This window comes from Prionailurus bengalensis, chromosome B4 (genome assembly GCF_016509475.1).
Source record: "Prionailurus bengalensis isolate Pbe53 chromosome B4, Fcat_Pben_1.1_paternal_pri, whole genome shotgun sequence".
NCBI classification, from domain to species: Eukaryota; Metazoa; Chordata; class Mammalia; order Carnivora; family Felidae; genus Prionailurus; species Prionailurus bengalensis.
In genome coordinates, this window is record NC_057358.1 from 4,717,011 (window position 1) to 4,729,937 (window position 12,927).

At 48.9% G+C, this 12,927-nt stretch overlaps 1 protein-coding gene across 2 annotated transcripts in view; it reads left to right on the plus strand.

Annotated features, from left to right (window-relative positions):
• Nucleotides 1-5,217, plus strand: part of NET1 (neuroepithelial cell transforming 1) — a 60,446-nt gene extending 55,229 nt beyond the window's left edge. For both annotated transcript variants that reach the window (XM_043563356.1, XM_043563357.1), the window contains 4 exons: nt 620-877; nt 1,307-1,477; nt 2,881-3,067; nt 3,389-5,217. In XM_043563356.1, coding sequence (XP_043419291.1) covers nt 620-877; nt 1,307-1,477; nt 2,881-3,067; nt 3,389-3,783 — 1,011 coding nt within the window. In that variant the 3' untranslated portion in view covers nt 3,784-5,217. The remainder of the gene's footprint in view (nt 1-619; nt 878-1,306; nt 1,478-2,880; nt 3,068-3,388) is intronic.
• The last annotated feature ends 7,710 nt before the right edge of the window (nt 5,218-12,927 follow it).

The window sequence follows — 12,927 nt, forward strand, 5'->3', positions numbered from 1 at the left end:
TGACTGAATTCAGAAGACAGATATACAAGGCATTAAAACTGAACAAAATTAGATAGCTGTAGGAAGTTAACAGTCTTGGCTTAAAAAGAGACTTCATGACTGATACGGGTTTGTTTGTTTTAAAAATATGATCCTCTTTGGGCACAGATCCCACATTACGTGTTTTACTGTTTCAGTTAACGGTTGAGTGCCTGCCAGATGACAGGTGCTATTGTAGGAGGGACCATGGGGGTTTCCGTGAGGAGAGACATCTCTACACTTACACTCTAGTGAGAGGACAGTCGGGAGCACGAGCAGTCCCAAGGTTGGTGGTGACAGTGGTAGAGGGACCCGCGGTGCCCTGGGAAAATGGAAGACTAGCATCCAGCCGAGGCTGGGAGAAGGCAGAGATCGTCGGTCTCCAGTTGGATTTAGCCAAACTGTAGGGAAATTAGGAAAGGCTACTCTCATGTTGGCCCGGGATCCCATCCCACCCCTGTTACATCTGCAGGGAGGGCCTCACCGCTTATTAAAACTTTCAAGAATTAGCTATAAGACTTGTGTTGTTTTCACAGGCTTACTGATGGCCTAAATCACAACAGGAACTTACCGTACTGTGTTTTCGCTTCCTCTCCTTCAGTTGCCGGGCCTGAATGCCTACAAAGGCTACTGTAGTAACCAGTTGGCGGCCAAAGTTCTTCTTGATCAGAAGAAACAGGACCCGAGAGTCCAAGACTTCCTCCAGCGGTGTCTTGAGTCTCCCTTCAGTCGAAAACTAGATCTTTGGAGCTTCCTAGATATTCCTCGAAGCCGCCTGGTCAAATACCCTTTGCTATTAAAAGAAATTCTTAGACACACTCCGAAAGACCACCCTGATGTTCAGCTTCTGGAGGAAGCTGTAAGTCCAGTAGAAGATTCTTAACACTTTTCAAGTTTATACGTTAACTTGCCTTGGAAAGGTATATACAGTGGTGCTGTCAGACGTCACACGTATTGCCACACGGTGAAACGTTCTAGTCTTCTGGGCACCCAGGACGTTAGTACGCTAAGCAATAGAGAGATGTGTAATGCATTTTATAGTTATGTTTTAGGTAAAAGACTGGATTCTAATATCTGAGCCCTCCCACTAGCTAGCTGTGTGACTTTGGGCGGGTCACGCAGTTTGGCTGAGGCTGTTTCATCTGTAAAATGCAGGGACTAACTGAATGATCGGATTTCTAGAGGCCATTCAAGCTTTATCCTGTCGTTTTAATATGTTTTAGGCCTGTAAGGAAACAGTTAAGTTAATGTGCTGAAAATGCTTCCTTGATTTCTTGATAATTTTTAGATACTGATAATACAAGGAGTTCTCTCTGATATCAACTTGAAGAAAGGCGAATCGGAATGCCAGTATTACATTGACAAACTGGAGTATCTGGACGAAAAGCAGAGGGACCCTAGAATTGAAGCAAGCAAAGTGCTGCTGTGCCACGGGGAACTGAAGAATAAAAGTGGACATGTGAGTGTCTTTGCACACTAACACGAAGTGAGCGATTACCTTTATCTTCCTGCCGTATTTCATTTCTTCCGTGTAAATTATGAAGCAGGTTTGTAAAATTCATCACACAACGAAAGGTTACTGGTGTTTATTTTACGTTAACAGCTGTGGTAAAGCAGACTTTGGTTTCTGTTGTGACAGACTGACTTCAAATAAATGCCTTGGTGGAGAATGCTTAATAGTTGATTCTTTAGTTCTGAAGCATAAATCAACTTGTTTGCCTAGGGGTTCCTTTGGGAATGAATTACCAGTTTCCTAATAAAAGCGCATGTCCTTCAGAAAAATTTTTGAAGACTTCACAATGATGGAAGGAGCTGTTAGCACTACTGAACAACTTTCTACGGCAGAGGGAATGAAAGCAAACTTATTTTTTATTTTTATTTTTATTTATTTATTTTTTTTTTTTAATTTTTTTTTTTCAATGTTTATTTATTTTTGGGACAGAGAGAGACAGAGCATGAACGGGGGAGGGGCAGAGAGAGAGGGAGACACAGAATCGGAAACAGGCTCCAGGCTCTGAGCCATCAGCCCAGAGCCCGACGCGGGGCTCGAACTCACAGACCGCGAGATTGTGACCTGGCTGAAGTCGGACGCTTAACCGACTGCGCCACCCAGGCGCCCCTCAAACTTATTTTTTAAATATTGATTATAAAAGTGCCTGCTAGAACCAAGGATAAGCCTGGTGTGGTGTTTTTGTTCCGTCACGTGCTTTTCGGAAAGAAGCCCTTTTTTTTTCAGTTTATATTCTGATTCCAGGTAGTCAGCCCGCGGTGTATATCGGCTTCAGGTGCACAGTGCAGTGATTCCACAACATCCTGCATCACCCGGGGCTCATCACGGGTGCCCTCCTGAATTCCCATCCACCCCACCCCGGGAAGCCCAGTTCATGAGCTGAGGTTCTTTTCAGAAAAAGTCGAAGCCCGACCTGTCTGATTTCTGTCGTGACGCCTGACTGTTCTATAAAGGCTTACGGTTGTGCGGGACGAGGTAGAACCACTGGCACTTTCACCGGCTTGCATTTTCCATCCTCACTTTGTTAGGAAACCGTGGTGCGCGGTACTGGTGTCTCCATCACGTTCCTGCCGGCGGGTCTCCGCAGTGCGTGGCGTTTACTCAGCTGCGGCCTAATCTGATGTTACCCGCTGATAAAGATGGGTTCATACCGCGTGAGGTTCGAGCAGCTCTCCGCGTAGGACATGCAGAGCCTAGCAGGCGCTGCGTTAGGAGGTCGTTGGTAGGGCGATGGTAGTCCGTGAATTTGATGAAATTAGTAATGTCGAAGCAAGACATTTCCATGGTGGGTTTCAGGCACTTCAGATCACCGAGTTCCACGCTGAGGAAGTATTCGTTTCTTGTTTCTCCAGAAACTGCACATATTCCTGTTTCAAGACATCTTGGTTTTGACGCGGCCTGTTACACGAAATGAGCGTCACTCTTACCAGGTTTATCGGCAGCCGATCCCCGTCCAAGAGCTGGTCTTGGAAGACCTGCAGGATGGAGACGTGCGAATGGGAGGGTCCTTTCGAGGGGCTTTCGGCAACTCAGACAAAGGTACAGATGCAGAGTCTCAAGCCGTGTAAATACACTCAGAGCCTACGTGAATTGAGTTGTGGTCTCTAAGAATTCTGTCCCTGCACGAAATGTCTGAAATGAGGCGGATTCCCTTTTCCTGTGCCTGGTCCCAGCGCCGAGCGGGGCGCCGTGCTGCTCCCTCGCCAGCCGGCACGTCTGAGAAGTCACGTGCGGGCCTCTCGTGAAGTGTCCGCCTGACACACGTGCACGTGACAGAGCCGCTAGCACCCGTGTGAAAACATATGATTTTGTTCCCAGTCAACTTCTTAAAAGTCTTATTTACGTTTCTTATTCTTCCAGCTAAAAATATCTTTCGAGTTCGCTTCCAAGACCCGTGTCCGGGCCAGTCCCACACCCTGCAGGCCAACGACGTGTTCCACAAGCAGCAGTGGTTCAACTGCATCCGCACCGCCATCGCGCCCTTCCAGCCGGCCGCCGGCGCACCCCAGCCGCCCGCAGAGGGTGAGGAGAACACCCCCGCCGCCGCCGCCGGGACCGCCGCGCTCCAGAGAAGGGCGTCCGTGGCCTCCGGTGTGACTCAGGTGGAAGTCGGCGGAGACGCTCCAGAGTGCGGCTCCCCGGGGCGCGCGCCAGATGACACGAAGGGTGCGAGAGCTCAGCAGACACGGTCCGGCTTCCGGAAGGCGAGGGACACAGCCCCGTTCGGTGGCAAACGGAAAGAGACTTTGGTATAAAGGAAGTTCTGTGTATTCACTGGTGGAGAGACTGTTTATTTATAAATGTGTACAGTTTTTTTTCGTGTAATGTGAGCGTGGGAGCGTCGCAGGGCTACTACTTAACGACCGGTCCTAGCATTTTCTGTGTTTTCGGTTGGTTTTGGTTGTTGTTCCTTTTTTTTTTTTTTTTTTTTTTTAATGGCAGCTAAAGATATACGCAGATTACTGTTAAACTGTAGCCCCCCCCCCCTTTTTTTTAAAGATGTTTTCCTCAGATTATTTAGAACATGCAAGCCTGGTATTTTTAATCAAATGAAATATTTATGAAATGGATTTTCTCTTTATTCTGCATTCATCGTGACTTTCTAATACCAACCAATTGTGATATTTACAATATTTGCTAAAACCTAAAGTTTTGCAAATATGGGATTTTACCAGTGTTTCTTTGATAAACTTTACATGCAACTAAAATCTATGTGGAATATGTTTGTAATATTTCAGAACTTAACACTGAAACATAAATTCCTTGGAAAACAAACCATAAGACTTAATTAAGTTTTCCATTGTATCAACTGGAATGCTTTATATTTGTTTTTCACTGCACATTCCTCATTTTTCATCCATTTAAACTGCCAAATACTTAATTTTTTTTAATTTGTAAAGTAGTTTTTAGTATTTGCTTTGATTTTTTTTTTTTACTTCAATGCTTTTGCCTTTTCAATTGGCATGTCTTTAAAGTATTCTTCCTCTTTGATTAAAAATGTGTGTGTATGTGTGTGTGTGTGTGTGTGTATATATATATACATATATATATCTTTTTTTTAAATCAGTGACTTTACCAAGTGAAACCAAGCCATACTGTTTTTGAGCCAATTAAGAAAATTGCAGTTTTTTAAAGTGTAGCATTCAGAGTGGAGACCACACATGAAATGACTCCGTATATACTGAAAGAAAACTGCCATAAGGATTTTGTTAAAAGTTTTAGTGTTGTCTGAAAAGCAAGAGGGAAGGCAACTGACCAGTAATAAGTTTAAAAAAAAAAAAAAGGGTCTAAGAGAGTAGTTTTGTCTTAAAGTAAAAATGTCTGGTTGTTCCAGAACATGAAAGGAGATAGTAAAAGCTAAACTCGAGGGTGTGTAGTAAGTTGTAGAAGGCTTGGGGGAAGTGAATTTAATTTGCCTTGGTTTACGGGTTTGAGAAGAAGCAATGAAATGTGTGAACATTTGACCATATCAGATCAGTTCTGGTGGATTTATTCATAAGAGGGAAAACGACTGATGGATCTTTTACTGTAAAATGTTTCTTGTTCAGATGAGGCCATAGTCTTTAAGCCCTGTGTCATGGCAGATTTCTAATGGTGATCAATTCCAGTAAATGTTGACTATTATGTGAACTATATCTGGCCAGTGGAAATGAAAATTGAAAAAGACTGTAAATAGATAATCCAAATGATGTCTCTGTATAAATGAATTATACAATTAAAAAAAAAAAGCACACACACAATCACCTTCAGAGGTTTCTTGGCTGGTGGATGTTGGGGGATATTTGCCAGGAAATGCTGGTACAGCAAAGAGATAATGGCAAGCCTCACAAAAGTTTCTAAAAATCGTATATAACCAAACCTTTGCAATGCACTGGGGAGTAAGGGAAAGATTGAATTATAAGGTCAAATTTTGTGCATCTTCTTAAACCATTTAGAATGCAGTGTAATCAGAAATAGCTGTTGGATTGAAGATAGGTGGACATCTGGCCACTTTCTGGATATAATAGTAAAGCTAATAGCAAAGCATCCTGATGCATTTCAGATTTTGTCTTTTAAAGAATTTTGTTTTAATGTTTATTTTTGAGAGAGATGGTGTGAGCAGGTGAGGGGCAGCGAGGGAGACACAGCTGATTCAGATTTTAATTTAAGCATCTCAGGTTTCTAACTCTGGAAATGCAAAGTCAAAAATATAGGTTACACCAACAGTCATGATCTAAAAAGTCAGAAAGCAAGATTTCGGATCATTTCTAGAGATGTTCTATAGAATATCATTCCTTCCAGAATCACCTTAATCAGCTTCTGAAGTTATAGAGACAAGTTCAAATGCTGTTAATGGAACGATTTTTTATCAAAAACTGTTATCTCCCTTTGGTTCACTCAAGGGAGAAAATAAGACTCAGCAGCTGTAATGAACACTTCAGAAATTACATCTGTATTTGAGACCATTTGATGATCTAGCCCAGTAGTTCTAAAACCAGTTTGGGCATCAGAATCACCCAGGAGTGGTTTTAAAAAATATAAAGGTAAGTGGACCTATCCCCTAACTCCTCCCTGTACAAATACCCATTTCGCTGACTCAATATCTTGGAGGGGGGGAAAGGGTGGTAAGAGTGAGGGCTGATGACTTATATTTGTAAACACTCCCTCCTAGTAATTCTGATACAGAGAATGCCTTGGGTCAGCACTTAGTAATCACTGACCTAGCCAAAAGATGTTATGTAAATGATATGTAATCAGTATTGGCATATATCAAACTTTTGGTTTGCCTTAAAATATTCAGGGTCTGTTAAGTAAGTGGTATTTCTTTTCTTTCCTAATTTTCTTCAGTTAGTGTGCTTCTATACTTTGAGCAAAGTTAGTCTCTGCCTGGGAAAGTCTTTTTAAACTCGGTGCTCAGTCTCAGGATGTATGCACACAAGGTGGTAAGGGAAACTAAGGCCCCTGAATTGACTCTAGCAGTGCGTGGGAAGCCAGCATCATTAAATCACCCTTGAGTCTGTAAGACTGACGTTTCCTCAACTGAGTCAGGTGGTGGGTTACTTTCGTGCCAGCGAGATTTCTGTTCAGTGCTTTTCTGTGTGCAGATCCAGCACAGTACTTGGTTATTAAATATATAGAGAACCCTCATATTACTCAATTAATTTTACAAACATCAGCAAATGCCTAATTAAAGGTTCCATCTGTCAATCTCGGTAACTGAGATGCAGGAAGACAGAGTAGGCGCGTCTTAAGTTTGTCTTCATCATACTCATCAGTTTCAATTCCCACCTGTCCCTAGAGATGAAACTGGTCTTCGTTGTGTTTCTAAGACCAGGGGGTTCAAAGTAAATGATACCTCAACCTACTTGGGCTTTTCTTAACCAACATTCATGAACACCTACGAAAGAATACTATCCCTTTGTCCACTGAACCTAGTTCCCATGAGACGAGTATCCTATCAAAGAAAGTCTCCCTCAATCCAGAGGATTCTAGAACCTTCTAGATCCAAAGGAGTTTTGATTTTTGCCTGCATATTTGAACAACCCCAGAACCAACCACAAGTCTAAGGATGTCTCAGATACAAGTGATTCCTTGGGTCCAGTGGCACGTGATCTTAGGTCATGAGTACTTTGAGACTCTAACAGAAGCCATGGGCCCTCTCCCACCAAGAAAACATGTACACGTGTATACACACCCACACCAATTAGGGGGGGCTCGGGGATATTCTCGAACCCATCTATTGGCCCCAACTTAAGATTTGCTCAAGTCTGTCCTGACCAGGACCTCTTTAGGGAAACATGCGATGGAGTCTCAATTTAGAAAATATATAAAAGGAAATAAAATACAAAGGAAAATATTAAAAAAAAATTGCCTCAAGAGAATGAGAAGACTCCACAGATTGGGAGAAAATAGCAGACACATCTGATAAAAGACTATTAACCTGGGGGCGCCTGGGTGGCGCAGTCGGTTAAGCGTCCGACTTCAGCCAGGTCGCGATCTCGCGGTCCGTGAGTTCGAGCCCCGCGTCGGGGGGCTCTGGGCTGATGGCTCAGAGCCGGGAGCCTGTTTCCGATTCTGTGTCTCCCTCTCTCTCTGCCCCTCCCCCGTTCATGCTGTCTCTCTCTGTCCCAAAAATAAATAAACGTTGAAAAAAAAATTAAAAAAAAAAAAGACTATTAACCAAAATTTACCAAAAAGCAAAAAACCTTAAAATTTTACAGTAAGAAAATGAACAAACTAGTTAAGAAATGGACAAAAGACCTAAACAGACACCTTACTGAAGAAGATACACAGATGCCAAGCACAGGCAAAGACAGCCAACATCGTATGTCACTAGGGAAGTGTGTGTTCCAACAAGAATCCACCACAACCCGTCAGAGCGGTGAGATCCGGGCCATTCAACACGCTGGCCATGACATGGAACAGCAGGGACTCCACTCCTCGCTGGTGGGAGCACAGAACGGCGCCGCCACTTTGGAAGACAGTTTGGCGGTCTCTTACCAAACTACACGCTGCAAAACCCGCCATGTGGTCCGGCAATCATGCTCTTTGGTATTTACCCAAAGGGGTTGAAAATTGATGTCCACACACAAAAACTTATACATGGATGCTTACAGCAGCTTTATTCACAATTGCCAAAACTTAGAAACAACCAAGATGCTCTTGGTGATAAACCAATCATGAATGGTGGTGTGTTTAGACAATAAGGTCCTCAGCACTAAAAAGAAATGAGCTCTCAAGCCCTGAAAAGACACAGAGGAATCTTAAATGTGTATGACTTAAGTGAAAGAAGCCAATCTGAAAAGGCTCCATACTGTGTGATTCCAACTTTATGACATTCTGGAAAGGGCAGAGCTAAGGAGACGGTAGGGCTCAGGGGTTGCCAGGGGTCGGCATGGGAGACGGGACGAACAGGTGAAGCCCAGGGTTTGCAGGGTTATAGTGTGTGTGATACTATAACGGTGGATACGTGTCACTGTACGTTTGTCCAAACCCACGGGATGGACATCACCAAGAGTGACCTCTAATGTAAGCTATGGACTTGGGGTGACGGTTCACAGACCATCGTCCCGCTTTGGTGGGAGATGTCGATGGTAGGGGAGGCTGAGGGGGAACGGGAGCAGAGGCTGGTGGGAAATCTACACTTTCCACCTGCTTTGTTTGTGCACCTAAAGCTGCACTGAAGAAAGTCTATTCTTGGAAAGAGAAAAGCCATTACCCAGACCCAGGAAAACATGTGCAGTTAGGAAGACACATCTTTTAAGTCCTATCTACAGAGACCAAAATTGGAGTGCCACTAGGGGTATCAGACACGGGATGGAAATGCTCAGCCAAGTGAGAAAAGTGACCCGCGTGGATGCGTCTGCGCCACAAGCCGCGCTCTCGAACCATGGCTGCTTAGGGAAACTGTGTCCCGAGGCCAGGGTCTCCACCTCTGACACCGGCCCCGGCCACTCGGAGCAGCCAGGGCCTAGGGTGTGAGGGTGAGCGAGGCTGGGCCCCCTCCGCTCGTAGGGGGCAGAGGAGGAAGGTAGCAGAGTCAGCAGCCACGCCCCAGCTGGCTGGGGAGGGGACCTCCGAACCTCGTCTGTCCTCCCCAAGGCGAGCCTGGGATGGGAGCTGGCCTCCTTAGCTGGGGTCCACCAACGCGGGGTAGAGGCTCACCGCCTTGGCACCTCTCTTCCCTCCGCCGCCTCTTGCCGGGCAAGGGACGCAGGGCCTGGGTTCCATCTGCACAACCCCACCCAGGGCTGGGCGCTCACCCCAATAGAGTCGAGGATGAGATCATGGGGAGCCAGGCTGCACTGGGTGATGGGTCCTGGCCCCGCTTCCAGCAGTTCAAGCTCCTGCTGTCAGTTGGACGTGACCTGAGAGGCTGGCGTCAGGCCCCCTCCACGCCTGGAAACTGCTCCAGGGCTGGAAAGGAGTGTAGTCTGACATCACCACCCTCTGCCAACCCTCAAGCGTAGACCTCGTGTGTCTCCTCCCCGGCCCCCAGCACACCCTGCCCGCGCCTGCCTGCCTGCCTGCCTGTGTTCTCTTCTTCTTGGGTGCTTTCCAGGTGTGAGCTCAGCCCTCCACTCCCCACCCAACCGTCGGAGGAATGTGGATCCTGTGATCACAGGGCAGGGGGGAGGGGAGCGCTCCCTGAGGGCCTGTGGAGAGGGAGGAGGGGGAAGATCTGGGGAAGCAAAACTCAGCGTGGAACTGGAACCCCTGTTTCCTATCCCATCTCCGATGCTTCTGCACAGACCCTCTCTAGGGACAGGACAGGTGGGAGGGGCTGAGCACAAAGTCTGTGCCCCAAAGGAACCGGTGACCTGAGACGTGGGGCAAACCTCACAAGCCACACGTATAAAATAGCCAGCGTAGCACCCTTCCATTCCATCCAAGGTGTAGTGCACCTTACGGGGTGGCAGATGTAGCTGGAAACTCTGCAGACACAGCCTTTAGACTCTGGGGGTCTGGGCACACCTGTGGTCATGAGTGCTCGTCCCCACGGGTAATGCGCTTTTCCCAAAGGAAATGGCGCACGGGGCGTGCAGGTACACACCCCTGCACACCCTATCTGCGAGCAACCACGAAACCACGTTTGCCTACAGGGAAGGCGCATGGAACAATCTTTTCCAGCCATGGAAACTATTTCTGTCTTTCCCTGCTGTTGTAACTCACAGCCAGGTCCTCCAGGCTTGATCTGCCAGAACTTTCCAATGAGCTTCTTTGTTGCGGTAACAGACAAGCACAGCCTTAGCGTCTGTCCGCCCAACAGCCCACGTTCAAAGGATGTGAAGCTTTCCGTTGCTTCTGAGAGGTTCTGAAATCCGAGCACGTGTGAGAAGTGGCACCCTCACCGGGCAGCGTCCAGCATCCCGCGTACCCCCCTCCACCCCAGGCCGCTCAGGTCTGCACGTCTCACACAGCTTCGCCACCTGGAACACTGTTCCTCTGCCCTCTCTCCCTCCCTCCCTCTGCCTGGCAACCTCCGACTCATCCTGCAAGACCTAGTCGGGCCTTACCGCTGCTAGACAGCCTGCTCTGCCCCCCCACCCCCCCGACAGGCCCGCACCCGCCCGCTCAGGGATCTGTGGCTGCTGCGACACAACGCTTTCCACTTTGAGTATCACCTGAGCTACCAATCTCTGAGCTACCAAACACAGAGAATGTGTTTACTGAATGAACCACAGAGGCCAAATTATTTCAGCTCCGTGTTAGCCAGAATCCAGGCACAGGGAGTTAGCTGGTCGGGGTGCACAGGCTCCCAGACCTGGGCGGGCCTTCCAGATGGCCTCTGATGAGTCCTGCCTCCTGGACGCACACCTTCTCAGGTCCCTTCCCACAATGCTTCATGGCTGCTCCGCGTGGCACAGATGGAGATGGACAAGGCGCCGTGTGACTTCCCAGCCACTTCTGCTTGGAGGTCTCTGGTCACTCACTCTGGAGGAAGCCAGACACATGCCGTCAGGACACCCAAACAGGCTTGCGGAGAGGCCCCAGGAGGCAGAGCCAAGCCTCCTGCCCCTGGCCCACAACAGGTTCCCCAGCTTTTGGGGGTCACTTGGGGGCAGAGCCCCCCAACTCGGAATCAGGCCTCACCCACTGCAACCTCATGAAAGGTGCTGAGCCAGAACCCCCAGCTAAGTTGCTCCCAGAAAAACTGAGATAATTCGTGTTTATTACAGTTTTAAGCCACGAGGTTTTCGTATCATTTGTTACGCAGCGATAGATAGCTCATACAAGCCCTAAAAGCTCAGCTGGGTTGTTGCTAATGCGGGGAGAATCATGGAGGAGTCCGGCCTGCAGGAACGCATTGGTGCCCTGGGATTTGGACCCAGCCAGAGGGAACAAATAAGAAGTAAATATCAGGACGAGAAACCAAGGCTTGTCTCCCGGGGCCCAGAACAGAGGCATAGGTCACACAAACACTGAGCAGACATGACTGTGGTCTGAGCCCTGGGGCCAGCTGCCCTCTCTCCCTGAATCCTGCGTCCCAGCGGACAGAGCAGATGAACTGACCTTAACTGCCCTGGTCTTTCACAATCATACTTGGTTTCACAGCCGGGCACTGACCTGTCGATGCTGTACAGCCGGATTGCAGCCGCAGCACCGAGGGCTGGGCCCTGCTCTCCGGCTCGGGCTTGGTCCGCTTCTGGCGGCACGGCCCTCGCGGATGGAGAAGCGGGTTCTCTCTCATCTTCTCCTCTCCTCCCTCTCTTCCTCCCTCCCCCACCTCTCTCTCCCACATGGATAACATTGCTAGATGCAAAACAACACCACCAGATTTGTCACTTGTCAGACCCCTAAACATCGCAGTCCAATAACGGGACCACTGAGAATGACCATTTCTTGGGCACCCGCCATGCATTTATAGCCAGGCCCACCACTCCTGCCGGCCTCCAGCCTGCAGTCTGTCCCCTGTTCTTCCTGCCCAGCTCTGTCCTGCCCAGAGAGGGGCCTCACATGTGCTCAACCCACACATCCAAGTTGTGTCCACACCCACACCCTCTCTCCCCGCTCTTTGGGCCAAGGTGTGCAAATGGCAGTGATCCAGTCCCCGGGTCAGAAGCAAACAGGCCCTGTAAGTGGGTGCAGGGTCACTTGGGAGGGGACTCCACATTTTCCTGCACCAGGAACGTGATCCAGAAGTGGGGCGGGGCTCTGGCTGGCATGATCCCTTGGCCCAGAAGACTCCTGACCTTCTGGGCTTGGCGAGGTGGGGAGACGCCCTAGTGGCCTCCAAAGTGAGGAGCCCAGAGCAGCGGCCCTGATTTCCCAGGCCTGTTGGCAGTGCCTTCCCAGACACTTGAAGCATGACTTCTTGTATTTGCTCCTCATGACGGACAGCGTCTGAAGGTTTGCCCGACGGCAGAGCCGAGGCTCACATGTGGCTCAGTCTGATCGCACAGGAAGCCCCAGGGCCACCTGCTCAGAGACCTGACTCTGAGCATTCTGGGAGCTAACTGTGTGGTCGAGGCCTGGTCAGCAAACCCGGGTGACAGGTGGAGAGGCCCAGTGACTGACAGGGAGTCGCTGGTGCACCAAGCCCAAGGCCAGAATCCCAGAGGATGTCAGGCAGGGGAGCCCAGGGGGGATAGGACAGGGCGCAGCCCAGCAACCCCACCCAGCCTGGCCACACATCCTGTAGATTCCTGCTCAGGGCGCGGGGAGCAGCCGCACCGGGTCTGAGGCCTTCCTCAGGCTCCCTCTGCAGCCCCAGATCACCAGTCTCCCCACAGGCCTGGAGTCACAGGGGAGCTCCCCGAAAGCGTAGAAGATCATCACCCGGGGCCGTCCTGAGTCCTGCCTGCTGCTGGCCTGGGCTTGGGAGGCCCAGACACAATCACCGCGGGCAGTCGCCAAGCTGGGGAGACCGAGGCACATGACCAGAGCCTTCGATTGTGCAGGGGGCCCCGAATGGCAGC